The sequence below is a fragment of the Hemitrygon akajei genome, chromosome 14 (genome assembly GCF_048418815.1).
Source record: "Hemitrygon akajei chromosome 14, sHemAka1.3, whole genome shotgun sequence".
Lineage (NCBI taxonomy): Eukaryota > Metazoa > Chordata > Chondrichthyes > Myliobatiformes > Dasyatidae > Hemitrygon > Hemitrygon akajei.
The window spans coordinates 19,417,891-19,442,857 of NC_133137.1; the positions used below are offsets into that span (position 1 = coordinate 19,417,891).

A 24,967-nucleotide genomic window follows, 5' to 3' on the forward strand; every position below is an offset into this window, starting at 1 on the left:
GTTACGTTGCGTTCGCCTCCGAGCGCATTGTCGGCCGGGCGCTGTCGAGTGAGCTGGTCGGCGGCGGGGAGACGGTTTCTTCTCTCAGAGGCGCTTGAGAGGATGGCAGTACGTATTCATCCAAGTCGCGATTGTCTTTTTTTTTGGCTTTTCAGGTTTTGCTTGGTGGTTCCGATCAGTCGATGACATCAAAAAGCTGCACTTAGTATTGAAGCGGCGAAAGTGACTCCAGAGAAAATGGCGGCAGGCGCCATGTTGGAAATACTTTGTTTTCTGGAACATTCCTTCAAACCTGATTATTATGAGCATGATTAGATCGAATGTGACAGTTACGCAGGTTTTTAAAATGCTAGCAGATTGATTGTGTCTTACTTGTTGTTTTGGTTGGTGGGGATTAATCTGGTGTACGCGGATGATCTATTGAGCTTTGTGAGTGGCCGTATTGGGTATTCCGCCAGATGATCTGCAGCCAGAAACTCGCTTTCGTTTCTCGACAATCCTAGACCTGTTTAATGAGTATAAATAAATATTCCCCCCCACCAAATAACAGAGGTGCACAGTTCACGTTTGAGGGTTTACGTGAGCACTATGTGAAGAATTAGCGATTTGTCGCAGCTTAAGGCTTTATGGCCTAAAACAGCGTTCGAATGTCACTCATTTATTTTAATGACTGTAATCGCACTTGTGAAAGGAAACATCTGGAAGAACTATGATACGGAAGTTAAACTATCAAATTTGGGTTCGATTAACAAAGCCAATCCAGAATTGCTTGTTTCGATTCCAGTGTAATTTTAAAAAATCCTCACTAATGGAAAGGGTTGAAGATCGCTTACATTTAAGATAATTGGTAAAGGAATCAAAAGTGACATAAGGGAAAACAATGGTTGGTGTTTGTGGTTAGCATGCGAGTTGTCTTGCCTTACAGTGGAAGCTGATTCATTCGTGCCTTTCGATAAGCAATTAGATCAGCATTTTAAAGAGACAATATGGAGGGCTACAGGGAAAGCATGCGTTCCTCTTGATACAAAATTGAAGGGCTGAATAACTGCTGTGCTGTTGTGTTTTTTAAACGCAATTTTCTGCCAAGATTGATATTCCCGAATCCCTGTCAAAATTTACAGAAATTGTCTCTCAAAAAATTAGAGACAGTTTCAAGTGGATGTTATGAATGTTGAATGACAAGAAAGTGTTGAAGCAGCTAATGAGTTAGAGAAAAGCATACATCCAGTTGATTCTGCTGGTATTGTGACAAGTTAACATAGGAATTCACTGGGACTTTTAGATATTGTTGCTTTCTTCTGTTAGTTGGTTGTGGGTTCACTTCCTCAGTCCAAGACTTGTATACCAGGAACTATTAATAAAACTATTAATCCTGTTGACTGAGAGTTCAGTTGAACCTCCATCTGTCCCCTTGTGTGAACGTGGATATTCCAAGGCACAATTTTTTCGAGCTAAAAGGATTCTCTAAGTTCCTGATCAATATTTTTATAATAATTATGCTTGGTGAAGCCAGGTGGGTGGGAAAGGTGAAGAGCTGGAGATGAAGGAATCTGATTGAGGAGAGTGGACCATAGGAGAAAAGGAAGGAGGATGGGCACGGGAGAAGGTGATGGGTAGAGAAGAGAGAACACTACTTGCTGCACCTTATTAGTACATTGAGAACCATTTCAAATAGAGCTACTTCCCCTTTCTCCTGAGGTGAAGAATTGTTTCTTTTATGAATCTTCAAAATCTTCCTGACCCTGTGAATGAGTTGTTAATTCTGTGTGAGACTAAATGTGGTAAATCCTTCGAACTATAGGGGAATTCAAACAAATTACTAAATTCACTATGATCTTATTGAATGGCAGGACAACCTTGAAAGTGGCCAGCTGATTTTTTAAGTGAAAATACTTGCTATTGAATGTTTAATGTGAATCTGTAAAAGTAAACAAGGGCATTCAGCCCATTCCCTCTGCTTCGCCTATCAGATAGATGATAGCTGATGTTCAGCTTCACTTTCCTGTGCTAACTTGACATCTATTGATTTCCTTAATCAAAAATATTTATCTAGAATTGGCTCAGCAATTGAGCCTCTGCAATACTTCTGATAGATGCTCCTGATGGGAAATTCCAAACATATATCGCCATATACAACCCTGAGATTCACTTCCTTGCAGGCACACTCAGTAAGTCCGAGAACCAGAATAGAATCAATGAAATACTGCAACCAACAGGGTTGACAGACTACAAATGTGCAATAGACAACAAACTGAGCAAACACAAAAGAGAGAAATAGTAAATAGATAAACTTTGAGAACACGCGATGAAGAGTGTTTGAAAGTGAGTTCATGGGTTGTGGAACAATTCATCGATGGGGTAAGTGAAGTTGAATGAAGTTATCCCTACTGGTTGATGAGCCTGATGGTTGAGGGGTAATAACCATTCCTGAACTTAATAGTGTGAGCCCTAAGGCTCCTGTACCTCCTTCATGATGGCAGCAGCAAGAAGATATCATGACCTGGGTAGTGGGGTACCTGATGATAAATGATGCTTTCCTGCAATAGTGCTCCATATAGATGCACTCAATGGAGGAGAGGGTTTTTCCCATGATGGACAAGGCGATATCACTACTTTTTGTAGGATTTTCCATTCAAGAGCATTGGTGTTTTCATACCAGGCTGTGATGCAACCGGTCAATATATTCACCACAAATTTTCTACTCCTCAGACTTGCTGCTCTGCTGGTTTTTTGTGTCTTTAGTATATGTAATTGTTGTAAATGTTATCTATAACAGAGTCATGCCTTGTACCTTCTGTAGTTTGTTTCTTCTAGATTTAATTCAGTCACTTTGCTGTTCTGAAAACATTTTATGATAATCATTCTATAGAGACTCCTAATCTACCTGTTTAATAATCCTTCCTCATGGCACAGTGATAACTTACAGTAAACCCTGTTCTTTCATTAGGTCTTCACCATATTGGCCTGAAGCCCCATTTTGTCATTATTCCATTGCTAATTTAGTTTACACCATTTATATGTAGATTGAAGTTCCCTGGGTTTATTATTTTATCTTTGTTCACTGATTCATATTTTCTCTACATTACTATATTGGAGTCCTATAGAAAAATCCCACCATGTTTTCTTACTCCTGCTGATTTTCAATTCCATCCATACTGATTCTGCTTTTAAAATCTGTTAACAGGGAAGTGAAACTGAACAGGATGATTCAGTTTTGAAAAAAAGTACTTCTGACACAGAAAAGCAAAGTGAGAGATCAACATCATCTAAATCTCCCAAAAGCTACAAGCATCACTCATCACGATCCCAGTCTAGGTCAAGGTCGAGATCAAGATCTAGGGAAAAGAAACAGAAGTCTGGTATGTACATTATCTTTAAGGTTCTGTGTTTTACTGGTGAAACATTTTCAAATTGTATATTGTAAATTCATCAACAGAGTTTTGTAAATTTGCAAATTTCTCTCAACTAAATATTTTTGCCTTGGTTGGGTGGTTTAGTGGCAATAATCAAACTGACAAGCGATTTCTTGTTTTGTAAATACCAGTGCATAATTTTCACGCAAGTTTGCACAAAATAACAAATTATATGAATCAATTTGACCTTTTCTTCCTTGGCTGCCTGCAGGAATTGGTAGACCAGTGTGCGACCTTTAGTTTCTAGTTATTATGAAATTTTTGTCCATTCGTGTTTTGATGTGTAAACGCTTCTTCAAGAATATTCAAAGAGCAAACATGGATTTATGCTTATAAAAAGTTTAGACCTTACGTTCACAAATATGGACAACAATGATTGCTAAAATGCTGCAGTTGTATTAATCATTTTAATGTGTTAGTTTTAAATGTTATTTGCAACGGCAGTTTGTTTCTTGTATATGAAGAATCCCATGCGAACACACCATTTGCTTGAGCTATTTGTTACTTGATGCTTTTCATGAAAATTGAGGGAATAGCGGTGTCTTTTGTTGCAAGTTGTAATTTGCTCACCAGCCCAAAAGGTTTCTCAACAAAAGTGGTGACATAGGGTCAGATTTTTTGCCTTCACTGCTTTCTTCCTTTGCTTTCTGCTGTCAGAGAACTTTAATGTTGTTTTGCATTTGTGAAAGACCTTTAAAACAAATATAAATGGATTTGTAAGAAATGTAAGAGGAAGTAAGTTTACAATAACAACTCACTAAAATTAGTTAACAGTAAATGCAGATGAACCATTTACGGTACTTGATACAGGGTTTCAACCCAAAATGTTGACAAGTCCTCCCACAGTGCTGCGTTCCTCCAGCAAAGTATCTGTTGCTCCAGATTCCAGCATCTGCAGTTTCTTGTTTATGTAAACCACTTATCTATTAAGTTGACAGCTATATTTGAATGAACACCACATAGCCATTAAATGCACTGAAGTAGTGGCAAACTACTTTTCTGGTTGAGTCCTGGCACAGTGTATTGCAATATGAAGGTGCAAAAGTTAGTGACAGGAGCCTGTGATGGGTGCATTATAGGTAGTTTTACCACTTGGATATGCTTTTAATGTGCACAGCTGTCCCCAACCAAATAGAGATCAGACAGCAGTTCCCTTTGTATCCAGTGGGTGATGAAAAACACTGCAAGACATAGGCAGTCCATCAACAGGACTGGAGCAGACATTGCTAGCTTACAGCAGTGGCATTCACCATGTTGAATAGAGTGGAACCTTGAACACCACACCTTAGAGGAACACTGTTTGCCCCAGCAACTCAGAAATACCCTTCACAGACAACTTCTGTTTCAGAATGTGGGATGATTCTTCTTCAGTCTTCAGATGTGAATAAAATTTTTAAGTCATTATTTTGGCTCTATGCGTCCTCTTATAATGAAATAACATTATATCTTGGTACCAATCCCCCTATTCTTCATAAGTTTAATAGGATATTAGGATATTGAATATCATGTTTCACTAATTTTAAGGAATATATTCTCCCATGTGTCTATGGGTTTGATTGTCATATTTTTCAATAATGCTTAAGTTTTTGCTCTTCTCAGTTGTCAGTTTTTAATTTTTCAGAAAATGAAAACCAGAAACGCAGACTAAGTCGCAGCAGAAGCAAAGAGGTAATTAACAATTTCTATAGCATATTGTAATTTATGAACTTAATGTAGTTCTGAGAATTATATTAATTGATTACTGACAGTTGGGATGGTAAGTATCAAAAGAAATGGAATATACAAGTAAAATTCTGTAACTGTCATGACAAAGTACAGTATTCTGCCTTAGCATATGAGTGATATAAATATTTTTCTTCCCTGTTCTAATTAAAACAATATGGTAAATAGGTTAAAATTGACCAGATATTACCAATTTTAATATTTAGTGGTTTGACAATTTAGGAGGCTATCAATGCAGATGTTTGGCATTTTTCTGTATTTGGAAAGTTTACTTTGTATACTTAGATCAAATGATAACATTTCTATAATGAATCGTACTCAGCGTGCTAATGCACGAAGAGACACAGTGAGCGGAAGACGCTGCAGAGTCAAATAGCAAAAAATATAAGCCTACCTCCTGAAAAGGTAAATATCAGCCATTTGCACTCGTATTTGCTTTATAACGTGAAAAAATCACCCAGCAAATCTGCTTTATTTGTGTTACTCAACTATCAGTTCAATTTGGTTTTTGGGGGAGGGTTGCTTCCCCACAAACTACATTGAATTAGGAAATAACCAAATTTTTCACTGATTCTTTAAAATTAACTATGAACAATTGGCCAGCCTGTGACAAATGTTGATTTCTAGATTATTTTTATTGTTGCTTGTGTATTTTGCTGGGCTTTATCCAAGAACTACCTTTGTTTCATATTGCTGAATGAAATTGTTACAAAACATTCTTACCTTACATGCCAAAATATATTTTCTGGGATCAATGCTGCTAACAGGTTTCGTTCAGTCTTGTTATTATAATGTTATCACAGGTCTTTTGGTTACAACAAATTTATAGTCAATAAAGGAATTGAGATCTCAACAAGGTAAAATATTCAGAAGTACACTTGCTCTTCTCCCCTTACTGAAGGCTTAGCGTGTAATTGCACAGCAGAATGCTACTCAGTCATTTGCTAGCTGATGATCATCTTATGGTAGGTATCTGTGTGCATGTGAAGTGGATTGACTTAATGCCTTTTTTATTATGAGGACCAGAGGCTTAATTTTTGGGACTTGTGGAAGGAGTGAGATGATCACTTAGAATCAAATAATTCATTTAAGATGTGGTGCCCATGAGTGTCTACCAAATTTAAGATAATAATATTTTAAATTTTTAAAATGTTTATACAGTGTTAGTGTCAGAAAATCTTTTCATTCTCAATGCTATAAGGAAATGTAGGAACATGTTATATTTCTGGTGCTACAATAAACATTTGTATTACATTAGTTTAAGTTAGATATACCTTTTTAAAAACAAGCTGAGGCAGCAGATTCCAATTTCTTGTGAATTTCATAGAATTGGACATAGTATTAGTGAAGTATTAACTAACCTCCAAGATAAATCCTTTGTATTCTTAAATTACTGGTCACAACAAAATTCTCTTTTTTGTTACTGAAAATGTTAGCAGCTTCACTTTATCACCAACATTATTTTAAACAGTAACAGAGTTGAAGTACCTCTTAGTTTACTTTTACAGCACTCACTGAATTTCAGAATTTAAACATTTATGATTTTAATTTGTAGCTTAATTGAAGTATGTGAGTTTAGATGCAGATAAAACATTGGTATTCGAGTGACCTTTGGTATATTATTGCATTTTGGTATTCTTATCTAAATGTCAGGTGATACTTGCTTTACTTGGGCCCTTAGCTTCCAGTGGAGCATAGACTATCGATGACCTCCTGTTTCCGTCGTCCTCTGAAGTCGATGGTAAGGTTGTTTGTCATCAATGCTCCTGCAATCCATTGCATCCACTGCAGAGGGGATTGGCCTATACAGCAGGTGATGCTGTGTGTAAATTTTTAAAATTGAAAAATATTGAACATGATCACAAGAAAATCATGTGGTTTTGTCATCAGACCTTATTGAATAAATTGGTGTAAAACTTCTTTGAAAGCAAAGTTTTAATTTGGTAAAATTTCAGTAGTTGACCTAAATCAGAATTCACAATATCCCCACAGCATTAAAAGGCTGTTTGATTAGAAATAGTTTGTGCAGTTCTACAGGTTTCATAATTGGGGGAAAGAAGAACTGGTTATAAGTGAATAGTGATTCTGTAAAGACACTATAGAGTTTTTAAAGTTTAATAAGTCCAGATCAGATCTTAATGTAATAGTCTTTTTGCTGTGTGGAAAATTTGGTTGTCATTTGTACCTGATATTTTTCAAGGTGGCGCTGCTGGTCTTGTGGGACAATTGAGAAAGATCTAATGAATAGGCCGAGTCTGTGAACTATATTTAAAGAGAATAGATTTTTTTCAAGTATGTTGTACCTAATAAATCTTAAGCACAAGCTTATAATTGGAAATTTCATGAATGTGAAAAACAAGTGATATAAGATTGGATTAAGTCAGTTTTATTTGAAATTTGGTTGGAATGTTTTCACAATAAGAGACAGAGATAGCATATCACATGCACTGAAAATAATTGATATTGCAAGAATAGAAATTGATTATCAGTCCCTCAAACATGTATCAACATAATTAGTTTTCTGGTTTCTGTTTCTTGGGTTTGGTGTGTTGTGAAAAGCATTGAATGTTAAGAGCACTTTGCTTCACTCCCTCTTAAGACATTCAAAGATTTTTTGCTTTTACAACCCACTATTAGATCTTTGTATTTTAGTATCCATACTAACTCTTTTTGTTGCACTATTTTCCTGAAAGAACCAACTTCTTCTTAAAACAGGAACGAAGACGGGATGTAAAAGAAAAATCTACGACCAAAAAAGCAAAGTCATCTGAGCAACAAAGTGACAAGGAGCAAAACAAATGCAGAGAGCGATTAAGTTCAGCAGAAAATGGAGAAGAGCGGCCAAAACGAAAAGAAAAAAAACCTTCAAAGGCTCATAGTTATTCTAGGTCCAGATCAAGAGAGAGGTAAGTAGTGCTAATGTATTTCTTTTTAACATATTTGAGGCTTGTTTGTCTTTTGCTTGGGATCCTAATTGAAACACCTTTGCCAAATTATGAAGACATTAATTTTCAACATCATTATTATTCGTCTGATTCAAAGCTAGCCTTTCTTTAATTAATATTCTTTAAAAACATTAATTTTAAAGGGACATTTTTATCATTTGAATGTTGTAATTGTACAGTTGATCTAAAGGTCTTCCATTAACTGTCAGTAGGATTGATGTTCTTTTGTGTAAACACAAGTTTATCAATTTCTGTTTGTGTCATGACCCAGACGACATCGCAGCCGTGAAAGGAGGAGATCACGTTCAAAGAGCAAAGAGAAAAGATCTCGGAGTCGAGATAGGCGGTCAGGGAGCAGAAACAAGCGCTCAAGGAGCTGGGACAGGCATTCAAGGAGCAAAGACAAGCGCTCCCGGAGTCGGGACAGACGCTTGAGCAAAGATAGGCGATCACGGAGCAGAGACAAGCGGTCGAGAAGCAAGGACAGACGATCCCGGAGCAGGGACAGGCATTCAAGGAGCAAGGATAAGCGGTCAAGGAGCCGGGATAGATGCTCGAGGAGTAAGGATAAGCGATCTCGGAGCAGGGACAGGCGCTCAAAAAGTAAGGATAAGCGATCTTGCAGTCAGGACAGACGCTCAAGGAGCAAGGATAAGCGATCTCGGAGTCGGGACAGATGTTCAAGGAGCCGAGGGAGGCGCTCAAGAAGTCATGGGAGGCGTTCAAGGAGCAGAGACAGGCGTTCAAGGAGCAGGGACAGGCATTCAAGAAGCAGGGACAGGCGCTCAAGAACCAGAGAAAAAAAACGGCGACCAAAATCACGTTCAAGATCACGATCAAGGCACAGGCCTCGCAAGAGTAGAAGTAGAAGCAAGTAAGTTGATTGGTCTGTAATTGTAACTATATTTGTTATAGAAAATAGTTTCCAAATTGTTTTTGGCTAATAACTCTTTGACATATATTTGAATATTAACATTTTATCTGTGGGAACATTATTGAGTAAAAGTTGATACTGAGCTATCCAGGCAAGATTCACAGACATGGTACTAAAAGCTTGGCTGTGTTTTATGATACCACTTAAAGTGAATAAAGAAAGGTTCAGAGAAGTTGGGCTTTGTTGGATGAACGCACAACCATGAATGACAGCAACTAAAACTGGAGATGCTGAGGAGATCAAATTTACAAGAGTGTGGAGATCTTGGAGAGCACTATTGTGGAGAAAGTGAAAGATGAAGTTAGGGAAGTGGGGCGGAGTAACAAAATTGATTAGGTGCTTTTCCTTAAATTCAAAATAATCTTTAACAATGAGGCAAAAGTGAATGAGAGCAAGATTGACAAATAAATGGGCAGCAGAGTTTTCTCCCTACAGGTGTGTGCATGCCTTTAATTAAGATAAGTAGGTTGCAGTCAGTTTGGCCACTGACAAATAATTGCACTAATTTCTTGGGCCAGCTGCAATTAGTTGCTCTGTGCTGCTTTTTTTCCTATTTTAAATTCACTTCTCCACTTCCAAAATGGAACCTGCCTTTTGTAAGGACTTCTGTTCCATACATTGTGAGAGATTGCTTCTTTGCTATGTGAATTATTAGCTGTTATGCAGAAAACAAAGCACTGTACTGAAAGATTATCTAGACAGAAGAAAGACTGCATTGCCTTTCATCCAGAGGTTTGCATTGGAAACCATTACTTCTTTGTTGATGTGTACTGTTGATTTGGGAATTGGCGGGAGATTTTATTTCGATGCTTCTGCATGGGGAATTTAATAAACAGTGAATAGGACAGGAACGCATACTGAGTTTACATTTCACTATTCTATTTAATGCCAAGAATATCGTAGAGAAGAATGAGCGGTAACAGGATTTCAAATGTGCAATGAATAGTGAGTATATGCATATTTGTCTTTAGAGCTTTGGATGCTGAAATAGGAACGTAGTATGGGAAAAAAAGTACTGCAAAAGCTTAATAAAAGATTACCTCAGCTGTAATTTCAGTATTTTAGCTGATTTCCAGTACCACACTTGAGGATGACTATCAAGATCTTCGAAGTGAAGCAGAAGCAATTAGTTTACTGAAATAGCACTGGGTGAAAGACTTTGTAACAGAGCAACTGGGATAGTTTTCATTGTTGCATTGAAGGTTTTGATGAAGCAGATAGAAACTTGGATGGCTGAGTAACTACTGGGTTTAAGCAGTAAAACCAGTTAAATATTTCAGAGCAGGAATTGTACAATTGTGTCATAAACTGGAATGCATTACCTAAAAATGGGTTCAATTATTATTTTCAAAGAATTTTATGAATACCTTAAGGGATCTTCTGTTACCTTCAAAGGATGATAAATGGGATTATTTTATTTCAGAGCTGGGACAACACAAAAGGCGGAGAAGCAGCCTGCATTGCTAGACTACCTTCAACAGAGAACACTTTGTGTTCAATTCATGTTTATTAATGGAATATATTTCTCAATGCATTGTCAGCAAGATTCCTAAGTTGATTGCATTATTATAATGATTATTTTCTCTGCATTCTTGTACCTTTTTTTTCCAAACATCCCTTCAATTTCAAAAACAAACAAAAAAAATTAATTTTTGATAAAAAGAACTGATGATGTAGAAAGAGGAAGTTGCCAATAGGTGGAAACACATTGTATGTCTTCTATATTGGTTGGATTACTTTCCATGAGAAAGTTAATGTTTTTCCCCAATGCTGTCATTCCTGTAATTCCCATTATCCTATTATTTTTTGCAAATTTACTTGCATAGCATTAATTGCGCTCTTAACGCTAAGATCATCCCTAATGCTCACATGTTGTAAGTACCTTAAAACATCAAGATCACTCCTATGAACACAACACCATCCAATATTCCAAAATCTTCCCTTTCCCATTCTGCTAAGGAAGTAACTGCAGTGTTAACAAATATAAGGTCTTAAATACCAATATACTGTGGAGCTATCCCGTTATTGTCATGGCACTGCTTCATGCCCTGCTTTTGTCATGTCTATCTGATCTTAGAAAATCTCCCAATTTGCCATCAGTGAATCTGCAGAATATCTAATTTAAAACGATACAGTGCAACCGAATGTTACGGCAGTACATTGAATGAAAGTTGGCTCTTAGGAAGTTTATGTGAAGAAGAATATATAAATATACCCAATATATACAGAGACCTAAACTACCAAGAACAACAATTGTACGCTGCCAGGATTGCTTTGGAATCTGATGGATATCACTTCTATTGATACTTGTAATATAAGCTTTTTTCAAGAAATTTAACGTACATTTCTAGTCAATTGAAGGAAAAATAATAATCTCTCTTCCCATAATACAATTGGAATTATCATCTGTAGTCTTTGCACCTTTTGGGGGCATTACCAGTGAGAGGGAAAACATCCTGTAGGAATATATTGCTATGTATTTAATGGGTTCATGTCAGGGAAAATTGTGGTATGGACAGTTTTCAAGGAAAATAACTCCTTTATAATGTGGAAATGTACTGTTTTATATCTATTTCTTGTCTATTCCTTGTGTCTGATTGATTCATCAGATTGGACTGTTGCACTCAATTCCCCGCATGAGAAATTTTAAATGATTAAAAATACATAATAAAGGAAGCAAAATTGTGCTGAGAAATTCTGCAAGAAACACCGGGGTCACATTTCCAGTGTGCGAACCTGTTTTTCTGGTATATTCAAAATAAAACAGCAGTAACTATAAATTCAAAAAAAACTACTGGAAATCAGAATTTAAAATAACATATTGGAAGCATGCAGGTCATGCAGCCTCTAGGGAAAGAGAAACAGTTATATTTCAACATGAAAAAACATTCTGATTTGCATAACTGTGCCTTTAAATAAGAAAAATACTTGAAATATCTACTTAATTGAGTATTGTAGAAGTAATGGATATTTCTGATGTTCATTTTATTCATAATGTTAAGTTTAATTTCTTCCTATTCAAATTACGTATTTAGGTATTCGCAACTCTTTATTTTCACTCAATGGGAACCTGGAACTTGTAACATAAGAACATGTTTTCTGTTCTGTTGTTTCTACTGTGATCATACATTTGTTGGCCACTTAAATTGGTACATCTGTATTCCTTGTTACTGCAAATACAGTGGATTCCAGTTAACTGAGCCACTGGTTAATCAGACAGCCACTTACTTGGGACAACTCTTAATCGAAAATAGTCTGGATTTCCCTGGTTATGCTACTTAATTGGGGCAGGGATCTGTTGAAGAGTTTCTAGTGTCAAGCCTGGGCACTTGATTGGCTGTTTGATACTACAGGGTGCTTAGAGAGAACAGTTTTTAATAAGCGCCTGTTGCACATGTTCATTTTTCACAGATAGTTAGAAATGAGCAGCAAGACAATTCAGAACTTTTGCTCACAAAGGTTTTGAGTATTCAGGCTTGGAGATGCCAGAAACGGGCAGGAGTGAAAATAAACTATTTCACTATTTCAACAAAGTAGGAACAATGAAGAATTTGAAGGTATCGACAATCGTCTTGAATGTTATGATGCAAGCGAAGGTTTAGAGAATGTGATCAACAAAACTTATATAGAGGTAGTCCATTATCTACACTAGGTGTTTGTGCTGACACACACTAACTATATAGTTAGTCAAAAGAATATGGCAGCCTACTCTGGATCCGTCAATAACTATTAGGAAGTAATATACATTTTTGTAGTGTTCTACTTTGTTCTGCATTTCATTTAAATGTATAATTTGTTATTCAGTTAAATGGTAGGTTGCCTATATTTATATATGCCTTTTGTTTTACTATTTCTATGGAACTTAAGCAAATTGGGCTAAATGTACTGGTCCAAGATGTGTCTCAATTAACTGGAATCCACTGTATCTACTCAGCCAATCATATGGCAGCAACTCAATGCATAAAAGCATGCAGGCATGGTCAAGAGGTTCAGTTCAGGCCAGTCATAAAACTGGGGAATAAAATGTGATTTGACCTTGGAATGGTTGTTGGTGTCGAATAGGGTGATTTGAGTATCTCAGAATCTGCTGATCATCTGGGATTTTCACACACAAGTCTCCAGAGCAGAGGTTCCCAACCTTTTTTATGCCATGGACTCCTACCATTAACTGAGGGGTCTGTCGTCTCCAGATTGGGAATTCCTGAGTTCTAGAGGTTACAGAGAATGGTATGAAAATCAAAAGACATCCAGTGAGCGGCAGTTCTTTGGACAAAAATCCCTTGTTCATGAGAGATATCCAAAGAGAATGGATAGACTGGGTCAAACTGGTAGGAAGGTACAGTGACTCAAATAACCACACGTTACAGCAGTGGTGTGTGAAAGAGCATCTCTGAATACACAACACTTCAAATCTTGAAGTGGATGGGTAACAACAGTAGCAGACTGCGAACATACACTCAGTGACCTCTTTATTAGATACTGGAGGAACCTAATAAAGTGGCCACTGTGTATATAAGAATAATTCTATTTGTTGGTATAGTTTTAAAAGTGCCTGTTAAATTTATTCATTCCAAATCTTTAAATTTTTTGTGGCAGATGAAGAAATTAGGAAATGAATTTTCACTATTATTTTCTTGAATCATTGAAATATGTGTTGCAGAGAAAAAAGAAAACGCAAATTTAGCAGAAGCAGAAGCCGCAGCCGGACTCCCCCAGCATTCAGGGGCCGCAATGCTGCCATGGATGCTCAAGAAGCGTTGGCTCGCAGGTAATTTTTAATAGTTTCTGTTAGTATTCAGTTTTGTTTGATTTGATGCAACTTCTTGTCATATATAGGTTGCTTGCTTTAAATCAATAGGAGCCATGTATCTGTTTTCTGTCTGTATTGTATTTTGCGTTGCACATTTTATTTTGTAGTATGGTAATTTGTCACATGGGCTTGGGTGTGGTAGAAGTAATATTTATTTTGACTGCAAACTTTGCTTATTATATGTGTATTACTAATTCCAAACTTTGTTAATATCATTTATTTCATAAATGCTATTTTTGATAGTTTTGTCTTTGCTGGTTTCATAATAAAGAATTGAATGTACCTTTTTCAACTTGGAACTCGGTTATTTGGAAGCGTGCTATGCAGTGTTACTTCCCTCACTCAGACCCTGAGGATTTGGTTTGTTTTTCAATAGCTGCTAAACAATAGTTCTACCACTTGATGTACATACTCAAGCTTTTTATAATGGGGCAAATCATCTTTCCACCAACCTCCCATCTCCTTTCCACTTCCTTTAGCTTTCCATCAGCTCATAACAGAGTAGCACTAATGTTCCAAATATCTGTTCTTGGTTACCTTTTGGCCAGAGGAGGGGTAAGTAGCCAATCATCTGAATTACAATCACACATCTGAACAATGATTAACGTTTAGATTTTGTGTTTTGAATTTATATTTTTGGTTTTGATCCCAGACATTAACACTTACTGATTGATCCTAGATCCTTCTGTCTTCAATGTGTTTTCCTGTAAACTGATAATATTGAGTAGAGGTGGTCTCTTGTTTTCTACAAAATGTGCATATCAAGTCCTGTAGGCAACTGACCAAAAGAATAACTCCCATCCCAGAAAAATATGTTTTTCTTTAATTCAAAAATTTAAGAAATGTATATTTTAGCATTTCCTAAACCAGGGGTCCCAACCTGGGGTCCATGAACCCCTCAATTAATAGTAGGTATCTTTGACTTTAAAAATTCTGTTCTCAAATGTCTAAGGGAAAAGTAGATTGATTATGAATTATGGACTTTTTTTCCCAAAGAATACTGTAGTTGTACTTGTGAGCCATTGCTTGAGGCATTGTGAGGTTTTCAGATCAATCTCCCTGGGCAAGCTCAAGGTTCTTCTGAATTTGGGAATGATTCTACATACATTATTCTTTATTATATGGGGGGTGGGGGGGGGAAATGCAGAGGATTCCAGTTACTTGCGATACATCGGGATCAGTACATTTTGACCCAATAAAGCGGCTGCCCCCATTAGCTGAAATTTCATGGAAATCATTAAAAGATGTACATAAAACAGACAACCATTTACAGATTAACAATTTGTGTATTTAAATTAAATGCAGAGCAAATTAGAACACTGCCAATAATTCTACAGTACTATAAATTGTATTAGTTCCTAATAATTATCGATGGAGGAATTTATCTGCCGTGTTCTTTAGTTTGACTGACTGTAAACTAACAAAAGCAACCTAGACATCTAGTGCAGGTAATGGACTGCCTTCAGACAATGCTTTGGATGATTGCATTCTCCATGTCTTCATTTTCATTGTAACATTTCAAGATGATTGTTTGAGATTTTTTGTAGTTCCTAACTTCTCGAAGTAGTGAAATCATTTCATTTCCATTTCCAGCCAATTTTGGCCTGAATGCAAAACAGTTCCAAATTGTCTTACTGCTTATTTCTCGTCAACTATCAATGACAAAAAATACTGCTTTTTGAACATAAACACAAACACTACTTAAAACGATTGTTCTCAGCACAGTGTAGTATTTAATGGCCACACAAGTGCACGTGACTGACACTAGTTAGAAATTGTCAATAGTCTCCTGTCCCAGTTAAGCAGTATAGAGTCCCAAATAAAGGGCTGCCCTGCTGGCCCAATTGACTGGAATCCACTGTATACCCAAACACCAAGGAAGAGCATCATACAAATAGTTAAGGCTCACCTGGAGTGGTGCAGCATCTGATCGTCAAGGGAATTCAATGCAAAGCTTTTATTAACACTTTAGCCTGCAGTATAGTTGCCAAAACTGAGAAGTGGCTGAAGAATGGACAGCACAGGCAACTCGGTATAAGATAATTTTTAGGATTCCCAGGACCAGTCTTTTCCCAAGCTGCTACCAGGTCAAGGGAATAGACTGCCAGAGTTCTGGCTGAGATTTTTAAATCCTCACTTAACTCAAGTGGAAGTATGAGATTAGATGGCAGAAAATGCTGTTCCCCTTTCCAAGAATGTTGAATGGTAATTTAAAAATCATAGTTTAATTAATAATCCCAGCAACCACGAAACCTTCCCTAACTGAAATGTTGAACAAAAGCATGTTGATTAAATTGTAACAGGTTTCAGAGAACATCCCCAATCTTAAACTGTTCCTTCAAGACTTACAGATATTTAACCAAAATTATAATTCACACAATAATTCAAGTAAATAATTGTGTAAGTCCTAAGATATTAATAGTCAAAATTATGATAAAATATCTAATGGTTTCCATTGTTTACAACACAGGCTTGAAAGAGCAAAGAAGCTTCAGGAACAAAAAGAAAAAGAACTTCTGGAAAAACAAAAAGTGGAACAAACAGATGTAACAGGTATTTTGTAATAAATGTATTATACAACTGGCAAAAATATTCCAAAGATGAGTGTAAAATACTTTTAATACTCCTGGAATATGCACATCACTGGCAAGAAAAGATTTATCTTGTGCTTGCCCTAAGTTTTCAAGTATTTGCCTTAGTTATTCTTGAGAAGGTGGAAATCAGTGGCTCTTATTGAACTACTGGAGTCCCTTCAGAGAAGGTGCATACATATCAGTGACATATGAAGTTGCAAAATCACCCGAGAAACGCTGAATAATTAACTTATTTTCATGTCAAAATCTTGAATATAGCCTGATTACAAAAAAGGAACAAATTCAGTTTGGGTAAATATCATCCAGTATCAGCAAAATGATAGAAGGACCTGCCAAGGGCAGGTTTGAATTGTGCTAAGCACTTGGTTTTAAACATCCACATTACCTTGATCCAAATGTGGACCAGAGAGCTGATTCCAGAGTTATGGTGAAAGTGACTGTCTTTGACATCAAGGCAGTAGTTGTAGAGCACTGATTAAGTTGAGGTAAATGGGTAGCTTGGGGGGGGGGGGGGGGGGGAACACCCATTCCTGTGAATAGTCATACCTCGAATAAACGAGGTGATTTGTGTCCCAGCCTCGGTATTACTGCATGAGTTGTTAGAGGTTGTCCCTATGGCCAGCCATCTTCAGTTGGCTCAACCATGATCTTATTTTCCCATACAGTAGGAAATGGAGATGTTCATAAATGATTGAAGAGTATTAAATTCTTCTTGCTGCTGCATGATCCAGATAACGTTACAAGGCACAGAAGTAGAAAGTGCAGCCATCTAGTTTCATATTCAATGGCATTGGTATTGCCTTTTACCTACCATCAACAGCCTGACATTCACCATTGGCACAGGTTAGAAGCTGTGACCCTGCAGCTTGAAGCCTTTCTGTTATGGTTTGTAACTTCAAAGCATTAAATAAATTTGAAGGTAGACACAAGAGTCCAAAATGCAGGTCTAACTTTGAGTTTAAGTGAGGAGCGTGCATATCATATGGTAATGTGATTATGTATGCAATTCACATACATTTATACATATAACAAATAATGATTTATTTAACTGACCTGGAATGCTTATTCAACATATACACACAGATTACTCAAATATTACTGAAATAATTAAATACACAACACTCCTCCCTGCTTAGCTTTAAACTCCAGCGCAATAGAGAATACAGCTCAACTATATACACAACATACCATATAGTACAATTACTTACTCTTGTGGGATAATGTCTTTCCTGACAAGGGAGATCACTTGGCAGGTGAGACTCGTGGCTATGAAACAGCCTCAGGTTCTGGGGCCTCCTCCATGGAGTTGACTCTGCGACAGCAGGAAGTGTTTCTGACAGCTCTGGACACCTTTCTTCTCCTTTTCTTGGCTTCTCGTGTGTATCTTGATCTTGAGAAGGTGCATTTAGTTCACTGGAGTATTCTCTTATTAATCCTTCTATTGCTCCCTTTACAATCTGATCACTGCTCTTGGTTTCAGCATCCACGTTATTTGATGAATCCTCTGTTTTCTTACTCCCACTTTTACAAACAGCCTTTTGTCTCCCATTTGAAGTTCACACAATAACCTTAATGCACACAGAGTAGATTCTGGTTCTTTATACTCACAAAAGCCAAATGCTTTCAAATTTGTTTAAGCTCATTGATCTATCTTCCAGCTTAAAACTAAGCCATATTTTACAAGTAACTGATTAATATAGCAGAAGCTTTCTAAGGTATGTTGCCTACAAAAGCTGTTGTAGTCAGACTACTGCTTTTGTCAATTTTACATTCATCTGAGCAGCATGGTCCTTTCTTGGTCCAGTATGCTTTCCAATCAGAGGCACAGGGGTTGGCACCAACACCTGTTTGTCCGCTGTTGGGCAATGGTTCATGGTATTCGGCAAGGAGACATTTGTGGCATCGTCTACATTTTAAAATTTGCTTTCAGTTTGCTTTATTACAGGGGATGTAGCATGCAAATTGTGGATGGATTGCAATCAAGTTGTAGTTTCAGTCACACACGTCCTCGTAATGCTGGTCTTCCTGTTTTTACTGCATACAAACCAAATGTGGCTTGTTGGTTGTTGTATTTCATTGTTACAAATATCATTCCCACAGTAGTTATCTTTTCTCCAGTGTAATTTCTTTGTTGGATATCTGGAGGCTTCAGTTTAGTAAATTTGAAATCCTGTTCATACTCACGGAATGACTAAAACAGCCAAGCCAGTGTTCAATTTAATTTTAGTTAATTTCCCATTCATTTCTGGTGTAAGCCATATTTCTTGTCTGTTGTTAGTTTTCACATTGTAAATCTCCAGACTAACTGTCCTGTATCACTCTCATCATTATCAGATTTTTCATCAACAGCATGCAGATTAGTGCTCCTTTTGAAACTGCAGTTTAATTTGGCTTTTTCTCTTCCCTGTGCAGTCAATTTATTTTTCTCTGCCCTACATACTCTTGGTATGTGTCCTGGTGGTTCCATTTTCTATGTTTTGCCCTTAAACCTGCATTGGTCTGGTATATGTGAGTCCCTACCACAACAGTAATGTAATTTGTTTGGTCTGGCTGGTTTCCATTTAGAAGTTGTAATTTTTTTCATGCTTCCTTTTATTCATGACTGCAACTCGATTGCACCTCTGTCTACTGTTTCGTTAAAACATCAAATTCAACTGCTCTTTTAAATGTAAGTTGTACTTTAGTTAGGATCTGTTTTTGAATGCTCTCTTGTTAGATTCCACAAACTAGACAATCTCAGTGCATCATTAAGCCCACTGAACTGACAATGCTCAGACAGTTTCGTTAATTCAGCCACATATGCTGAAGTGGACCACTTATGAAATCTAAAGCGTTCTGAAATCAACTGTAGTTTCAGTTCTAACTGTACCTGCATCACTTTTACGATAACAATAAAACTCATATCCGCTGGTTTGGTTGGAACAGTCAAACTTCAAAACAAGCTATGCCTTTAAACCCATTGCACTTAGCAAAATCGGTACTCTTTTCTCATAGGTTAATTCATTTGCTTCAAAATATTGTTGAATTAACTCAGTATACATACTCAGGTTATCTTTGTGTAATTAAACATTAAATTTTTACAATGTAGCCAGCCATTTCTGTTTTTTAATAATTTCTATCACCTGGTAAGCACTCATTATGAACCCGTGTTCTAAACTTGATTATGTATTCCTTCTGAAGAATACGTGCTATACTGTTTTCTTAAAAACTCGTCCGTTTCTGCACTTGTTGGGCTGCTTTTTTAAAATACCAACCATTCCTCATTGCTTTTTTTTCTGGTTTGACTGTGCTTCAACAGGTGGATAGGTGGATAGCTGTCTTGGGTTCATTTTAAAAATATAGCATCACAGATGTTACGTTTTGTAACTTCAAAACATTAAACTAATTCAAAGGGAGACACGGGAGTCCCAAATGCAGGTCTAACTTAGAGTTTACTGTAAGTGAGGCGTGCATATCACTGCATACTGACATATGCAGTTTGCCTATTTATGCATATAACTTGTAATGAATTATTTCAAAACAAGAATGCTTAATCAAACAATATATGTATACAAGATTACTCAAATATTATTGAAATATTAAATATACACTTCCCACCATTGGGAAGATCAGCAGGCAGAGTGATTGAATGACTCCAATTCCTTGGATGACTGCAGCCTAATAGTCTCAAGATTCTTGATAGCTTCCAGGACAAAACCCTTCATTTAATTAGCACCCAGCCCACCATCCTGAACATTCATTTCCTCCACCAGTAATGCACAGTGGCAATAGTCTGTGCCAACTACCAGAAAACTGGTAGTTACTCATTTGGGCTATCTGAATTTCTGAAATGCAGACTAACCATTAAAAGGACACCAGATCCTTGGAAATGCTATATCCTGCAGGTTCCCCTACAAGTGTGTGCCTTTAAGAACATACTGGACATAAACAAACCAAAGGTATGGATGAACCAGGAGATTTGCAGCTGAGGGCGAGATCTGTGGCATTGGAGAGTGGTGATGCAGAATCCTGCATGTCCAGGTACAGCCTATGGAAGGCTGTGATAAAGCAATTCCAAGTGAAGTTGAAGATGTAAACTATGGCAGGGTCTGCAGGCCTTAACTTCCTACCAGGTGAAACCTAATATTATAAATTGCTGTCACATGTCACTCCCCAATGAGCTGAACAGCTTTTATGAACGCTTTGAAAGGAAGAATAAAACTGCAACTCCTGCAGCATCTGCTAACTTTGTGATATCTGTCTCAGATCATCTTTCAAGAGGGTGAACCCTCACAAGGCATCAGGACCAACCAACCACTAGAATGATCAAGGACATCTCTGCTGCAAGTGGAGGTTCACACCTGCTTCAAAAGGGCATTAATTATACCAATGCTCAAGAAGAGCAGGCTGAGCTGCCTTAATGAATCACCCAGAAGCACTCACACCTACTGTGATGAAGTGTTTTAAAAGATTTGTCAGGTCTGGAATTAATTTCTGTGAGCAACAACCTGGACATGCTGCAATTTGCCTACTACAACAACGGGTCTACAGTGGGTGTGATAGTGAATGCAATTTCACTGGCCCTCTTGGCCTTGAACCACTTTGGCATTAACAATACCTATGGTAGGCTGCTGTTTATTGATTACAGCTCGGGTTCAACACCACCTTTAACAAGCTTCAAAACCTTGGCCTATGTTTCCGTTCACACTTCTTCATCAGGAGACCACAATCAGTGCAGACTGGAAGTAACATCTCTTCACTGACAGTCACACATGCACTTGAGGATATGTCTTTAGCCCACAACTCTACACTGTACCTTCATGACTGAGGCTTTGCACAGCTCAAACACTACCTATAACTTCCCCAGTGACACAACTATTGTTGGCAGAATCTCATAGTGACGAGAAGGCGTACAGGAGTGCAATAGATTGGCTGGTTGAATGGTGTTTCAACAGCAACCTTGTATTCAATGTCAGTAAGATCAAGGAACTGATTGTGGAATTCAGGAAGAGGAGTTTCAAATGCCTGGGAATGCCCATCTTGCACAAGCTCTCATGGTCTCAGAACATATTATACACAAAGGAGGCTGAAGAGATCTGGATATATGCACATCTATTCGTCAATCTGTAGATGCGCAGTAGAGAGTATGCAAACAAGCTGCATCACTGCGTGATTGGAAAATGCACTGCAGCGGACAGTAAGCCTCTAAAATGAGCTGGCAAAATTGCCCAGTGCATCACTGGCACTAGCCTACCAGCCATCAAAGGCATGTATACAGAAAGGTGCTGGAAAAGGCTAGTAACCTAGTGAAATTTCCCACCCTGCTCATGGACTGTTTGTTCCATTCCCCTCAAGAAGGAGGATACATAGCAACCAAGCCAGGACCACCAGGCTCACTACTTTATCATTTTGTGTCAGTCACCTAATGTGCCTAGCGTCATTTTATGGACATACAATCAATCTAGGTGCATAACCTATCTTGTGTATTTATATGTTTTGTGGTTTTAAAAAAAATTATTTTTGTGTACTTTATCTTAGTTGCGTTTTTTGTGCTGCATTGCATCTGGAGTAACAATTATTTTGTTCTCCTTTACACTTGTGTACTGGAAATGACATTTAACAATCTTGAATCTTGAAATCGGGAGAACACACTGCAGTTGTCGTTGAGGTGTGAGTAGCTTCAAGTTCCTGGAAGTATTCATTCCTTGCAGTCCTATCACAGGCTAATATGCCTGCTATGGATTGGTGAGGTCAGATCAGTTTTTCTGCTTACACTGGTCTCTTGCTAACAGCCTTGTCAGATAGCGATGTACTTTAAACCAATTATGTTGATGAATATGCCTTCTTGCTAGTGATAGAATGTACTAAGAGATGGAAACATTTTATAGGGCATTGGAAAGTCTATGGAACAGACCTTCATATTTTCTGGGGGGTTTTTCCTGTGTCATGTTCCTCATGAGAGCTCTTCTGACTTGACTAGCCTAATTCACCCTTGACATGTTTAATGCCTGTATTGATGCTGGTGTTGTTTTATTATTACTTTCATTGTCATTTGTGAATGTTAGCCTTCATGGCAAAGAAAACTACTCTGAAACCTGAGAATTAAATCCTCTATTGTTAAGGCTTCACATAACTCAGCTGTATGTTTGATTTCCTAGAAAATATGTATCAAGATTTTTTGCGCCAACAAACTAATGTATTTTGATTATACACACAAGTTATATGATTTGGAGTTGGGAACATGGAATGTAAGGACAGATACTTTTCCAAAATATTCAAATCTCACCCTGTTATTCCTGTAAAGCTAATATCATTCATTCTTCTTTTGAAATAATGTTTTATGCTAATTGCAAGTGTTGATCATTTTCAAGATAATACTTGGATAGAAAAATAGTAATTTTGTGGTAATGTATATTTCACTAGATATTCCCCAATCTTGTTAAGTCAGATTTAGTTGGTTATATACATTTTCTGAATTCATATGCAGTAGTTTACTGTAATTTATGAAATATGTTAACCCTGTCCTTAATTTTTAAACTGGGGCATTTATTAAGGAGGTAAAAAGCATAACTTTAATGTCTGATTTTTCAGTTTTCTTCTCACACACACTTTCTGATTAACTCTAGATGTATCTGTTGACGTGGTTTTTGAGCTGTATCTGTCCAGTACTTTTAAAGATTCTCATTTCTAATGAGATTGTGGAGTTTCTATTTTACATGCTCATGGATGAAGTATTATATCATTTCAGTGAATTCCCCAGAATGTAAAGAGATGTTTTTCTCATTCAGATTTTCATCTAAAGTAGATAATAACATTTATCTTGTATCTTATTTTGCAAATTGGATAAATTCGGTATTTGGTCACCCAGTTTAGAAGAAACTGAAGTGCATATAATAAACTTGTTACGAGACACTCTATGTAGTTATATTGGATATTTTTAACCAAGTAGTAGTAGGAAGCATTAATCCTTGCCCTATCAAAATAGTAATATATCATCCTTGTATGTTGCCATACCCTTCCTTTCCAAAATGATTTAAAAGTGGAGTGGCAAAGGTTCTAACATTTAAGCATTAAGAACAGTCGTATCAATTTTGAGGCAGTGATATTCTTGGAGCACTGGATCTTCAGTAAAAGCTCATGAACATCACCCCAATTTGAACCCTGATAGTTTGCATAAATGCAGATGTCAGAAACTGTAATGTGCATGGAAAACAGAAACTGCCAAAGTGCTTAAAATATGATTTTGAAATATAACTGGACAAATACTGCTTAAAAAGTAAGCACTATTTATTTTCAACAGATACAACTAATGGATCACTTGGAAATGTCAACCAGCCAACAGGTAGGAAATCTTAATATATATTTTTAACAAACTATTCCTTTACAGTCACGTTTGTTATTTCATTTCAATTGCTCCAAATGCCAACACTTTGTGACTAGTCTTCACATAATGGAGTGTTTAATAGAATGTCAATCTTAAAATTAAGAGCACTTTCTGTTTTTACTGCTGCAGAAGACCGTTAAAAGTAGTCTTTAACCTGTTGGATAAAACCGTTTGTTCAGCTACTCCCTACTAGTCCTATTTTGTGAGTGCTAGCAGTGTCTCTGGTCAATGAATTTCTAAGTACAGCATCTGGCAGAGTATATGCCCAGACCAAAGCAATAATTTTATTCAGTGGCTAGAGGCAAGTATGTTTATAAGTACTGCACCATGAACGGCGAGTCTGTCAGTATTTTGAAGTGGAAGGAAGTTGAGTGATTTGTTAGAAGGAACAAGAGTTCCATTTCTGTACATCAGTTATTTTATCAACGATGGCATCTCATTCCTTGGTAGTGTTATTTGTTTAATGATCTCTGTCTTAATCATCAACTGATTGAAAAACACTCATTTTGAGGAATGGATTCCAGGTTTCTCCTCTTGTGGGAGAAATGCTCCTGTCTAATTTTACTTAGTATTTAGATATTAATCCAAATTTCCTGATTGAAGAAAATAACTCCTGGCTTGTATCTTGGCGTATATTTATATCATTTTAAACACATAGAGACTGTCCTTCAAATTTCTTAACTCAAGATATAAATGCAGTTGTCAGTTTATTTACTTCGTGTAATCCTTTGAGTATTCATTGTATCTGCATCATTTCCTGTCCATGATTTCTTTGCTACAGTTTGGTATAGCTGCTTCTTTGGTTTTGCATTCCAGTTGTCTAGTTAGCCTTTGTGTGCCTAGTTATTAGATCAATATCTAAATCTCTTGTTTCTGCACACTACTTGGACATTCCCATTATTAAGAAAATACTAATCTTTTTGTTTGCATGGTAAAAAAAAAGGCATTTTTGTGGGGTGAGCAGAGTTCACATTGTTGGATTATTATGTTGGAATTGTATAAAATCTGTTTTTAAATTGAGAATGTTTGAATTTTCTGTGCTGTGCTGGAACTCTTGAACACTAGTGGGCATGTGAATATAATGAGATACTTGAATAGGTTGTAATTGTGAATTTTTTTTGTAATTGTTCTATGTCACAGGCAAAGTCAGCTCTATCTTCTCATATCCATAGTACTCGTCCAGTAA

The 24,967-nt window shown here is 37.0% G+C and overlaps 1 protein-coding gene across 2 annotated transcripts in view; it reads left to right on the forward strand.

The window, feature by feature from the left end:
* Positions 1–24,967, forward strand: part of rsrc2 (arginine/serine-rich coiled-coil 2) — a 27,671-nt gene continuing 2,704 nt past the window's right edge. The window contains exons 1-8 of one of the 2 annotated variants that reach the window (XM_073065554.1): positions 1–108; positions 3,185–3,359; positions 5,035–5,081; positions 7,851–8,041; positions 8,352–8,954; positions 13,675–13,782; positions 16,295–16,377; positions 23,698–23,739. In XM_073065554.1, coding sequence (XP_072921655.1) covers positions 103–108; positions 3,185–3,359; positions 5,035–5,081; positions 7,851–8,041; positions 8,352–8,954; positions 13,675–13,782; positions 16,295–16,377; positions 23,698–23,739 — 1,255 coding nt within the window. In that variant the 5' untranslated portion in view covers positions 1–102. The remainder of the gene's footprint in view (positions 109–3,184; positions 3,360–5,034; positions 5,082–7,850; positions 8,042–8,351; positions 8,955–13,674; positions 13,783–16,294; positions 16,378–23,697; positions 23,740–24,967) is intronic. The other variant, XM_073065555.1, reaches the window with a different exon arrangement.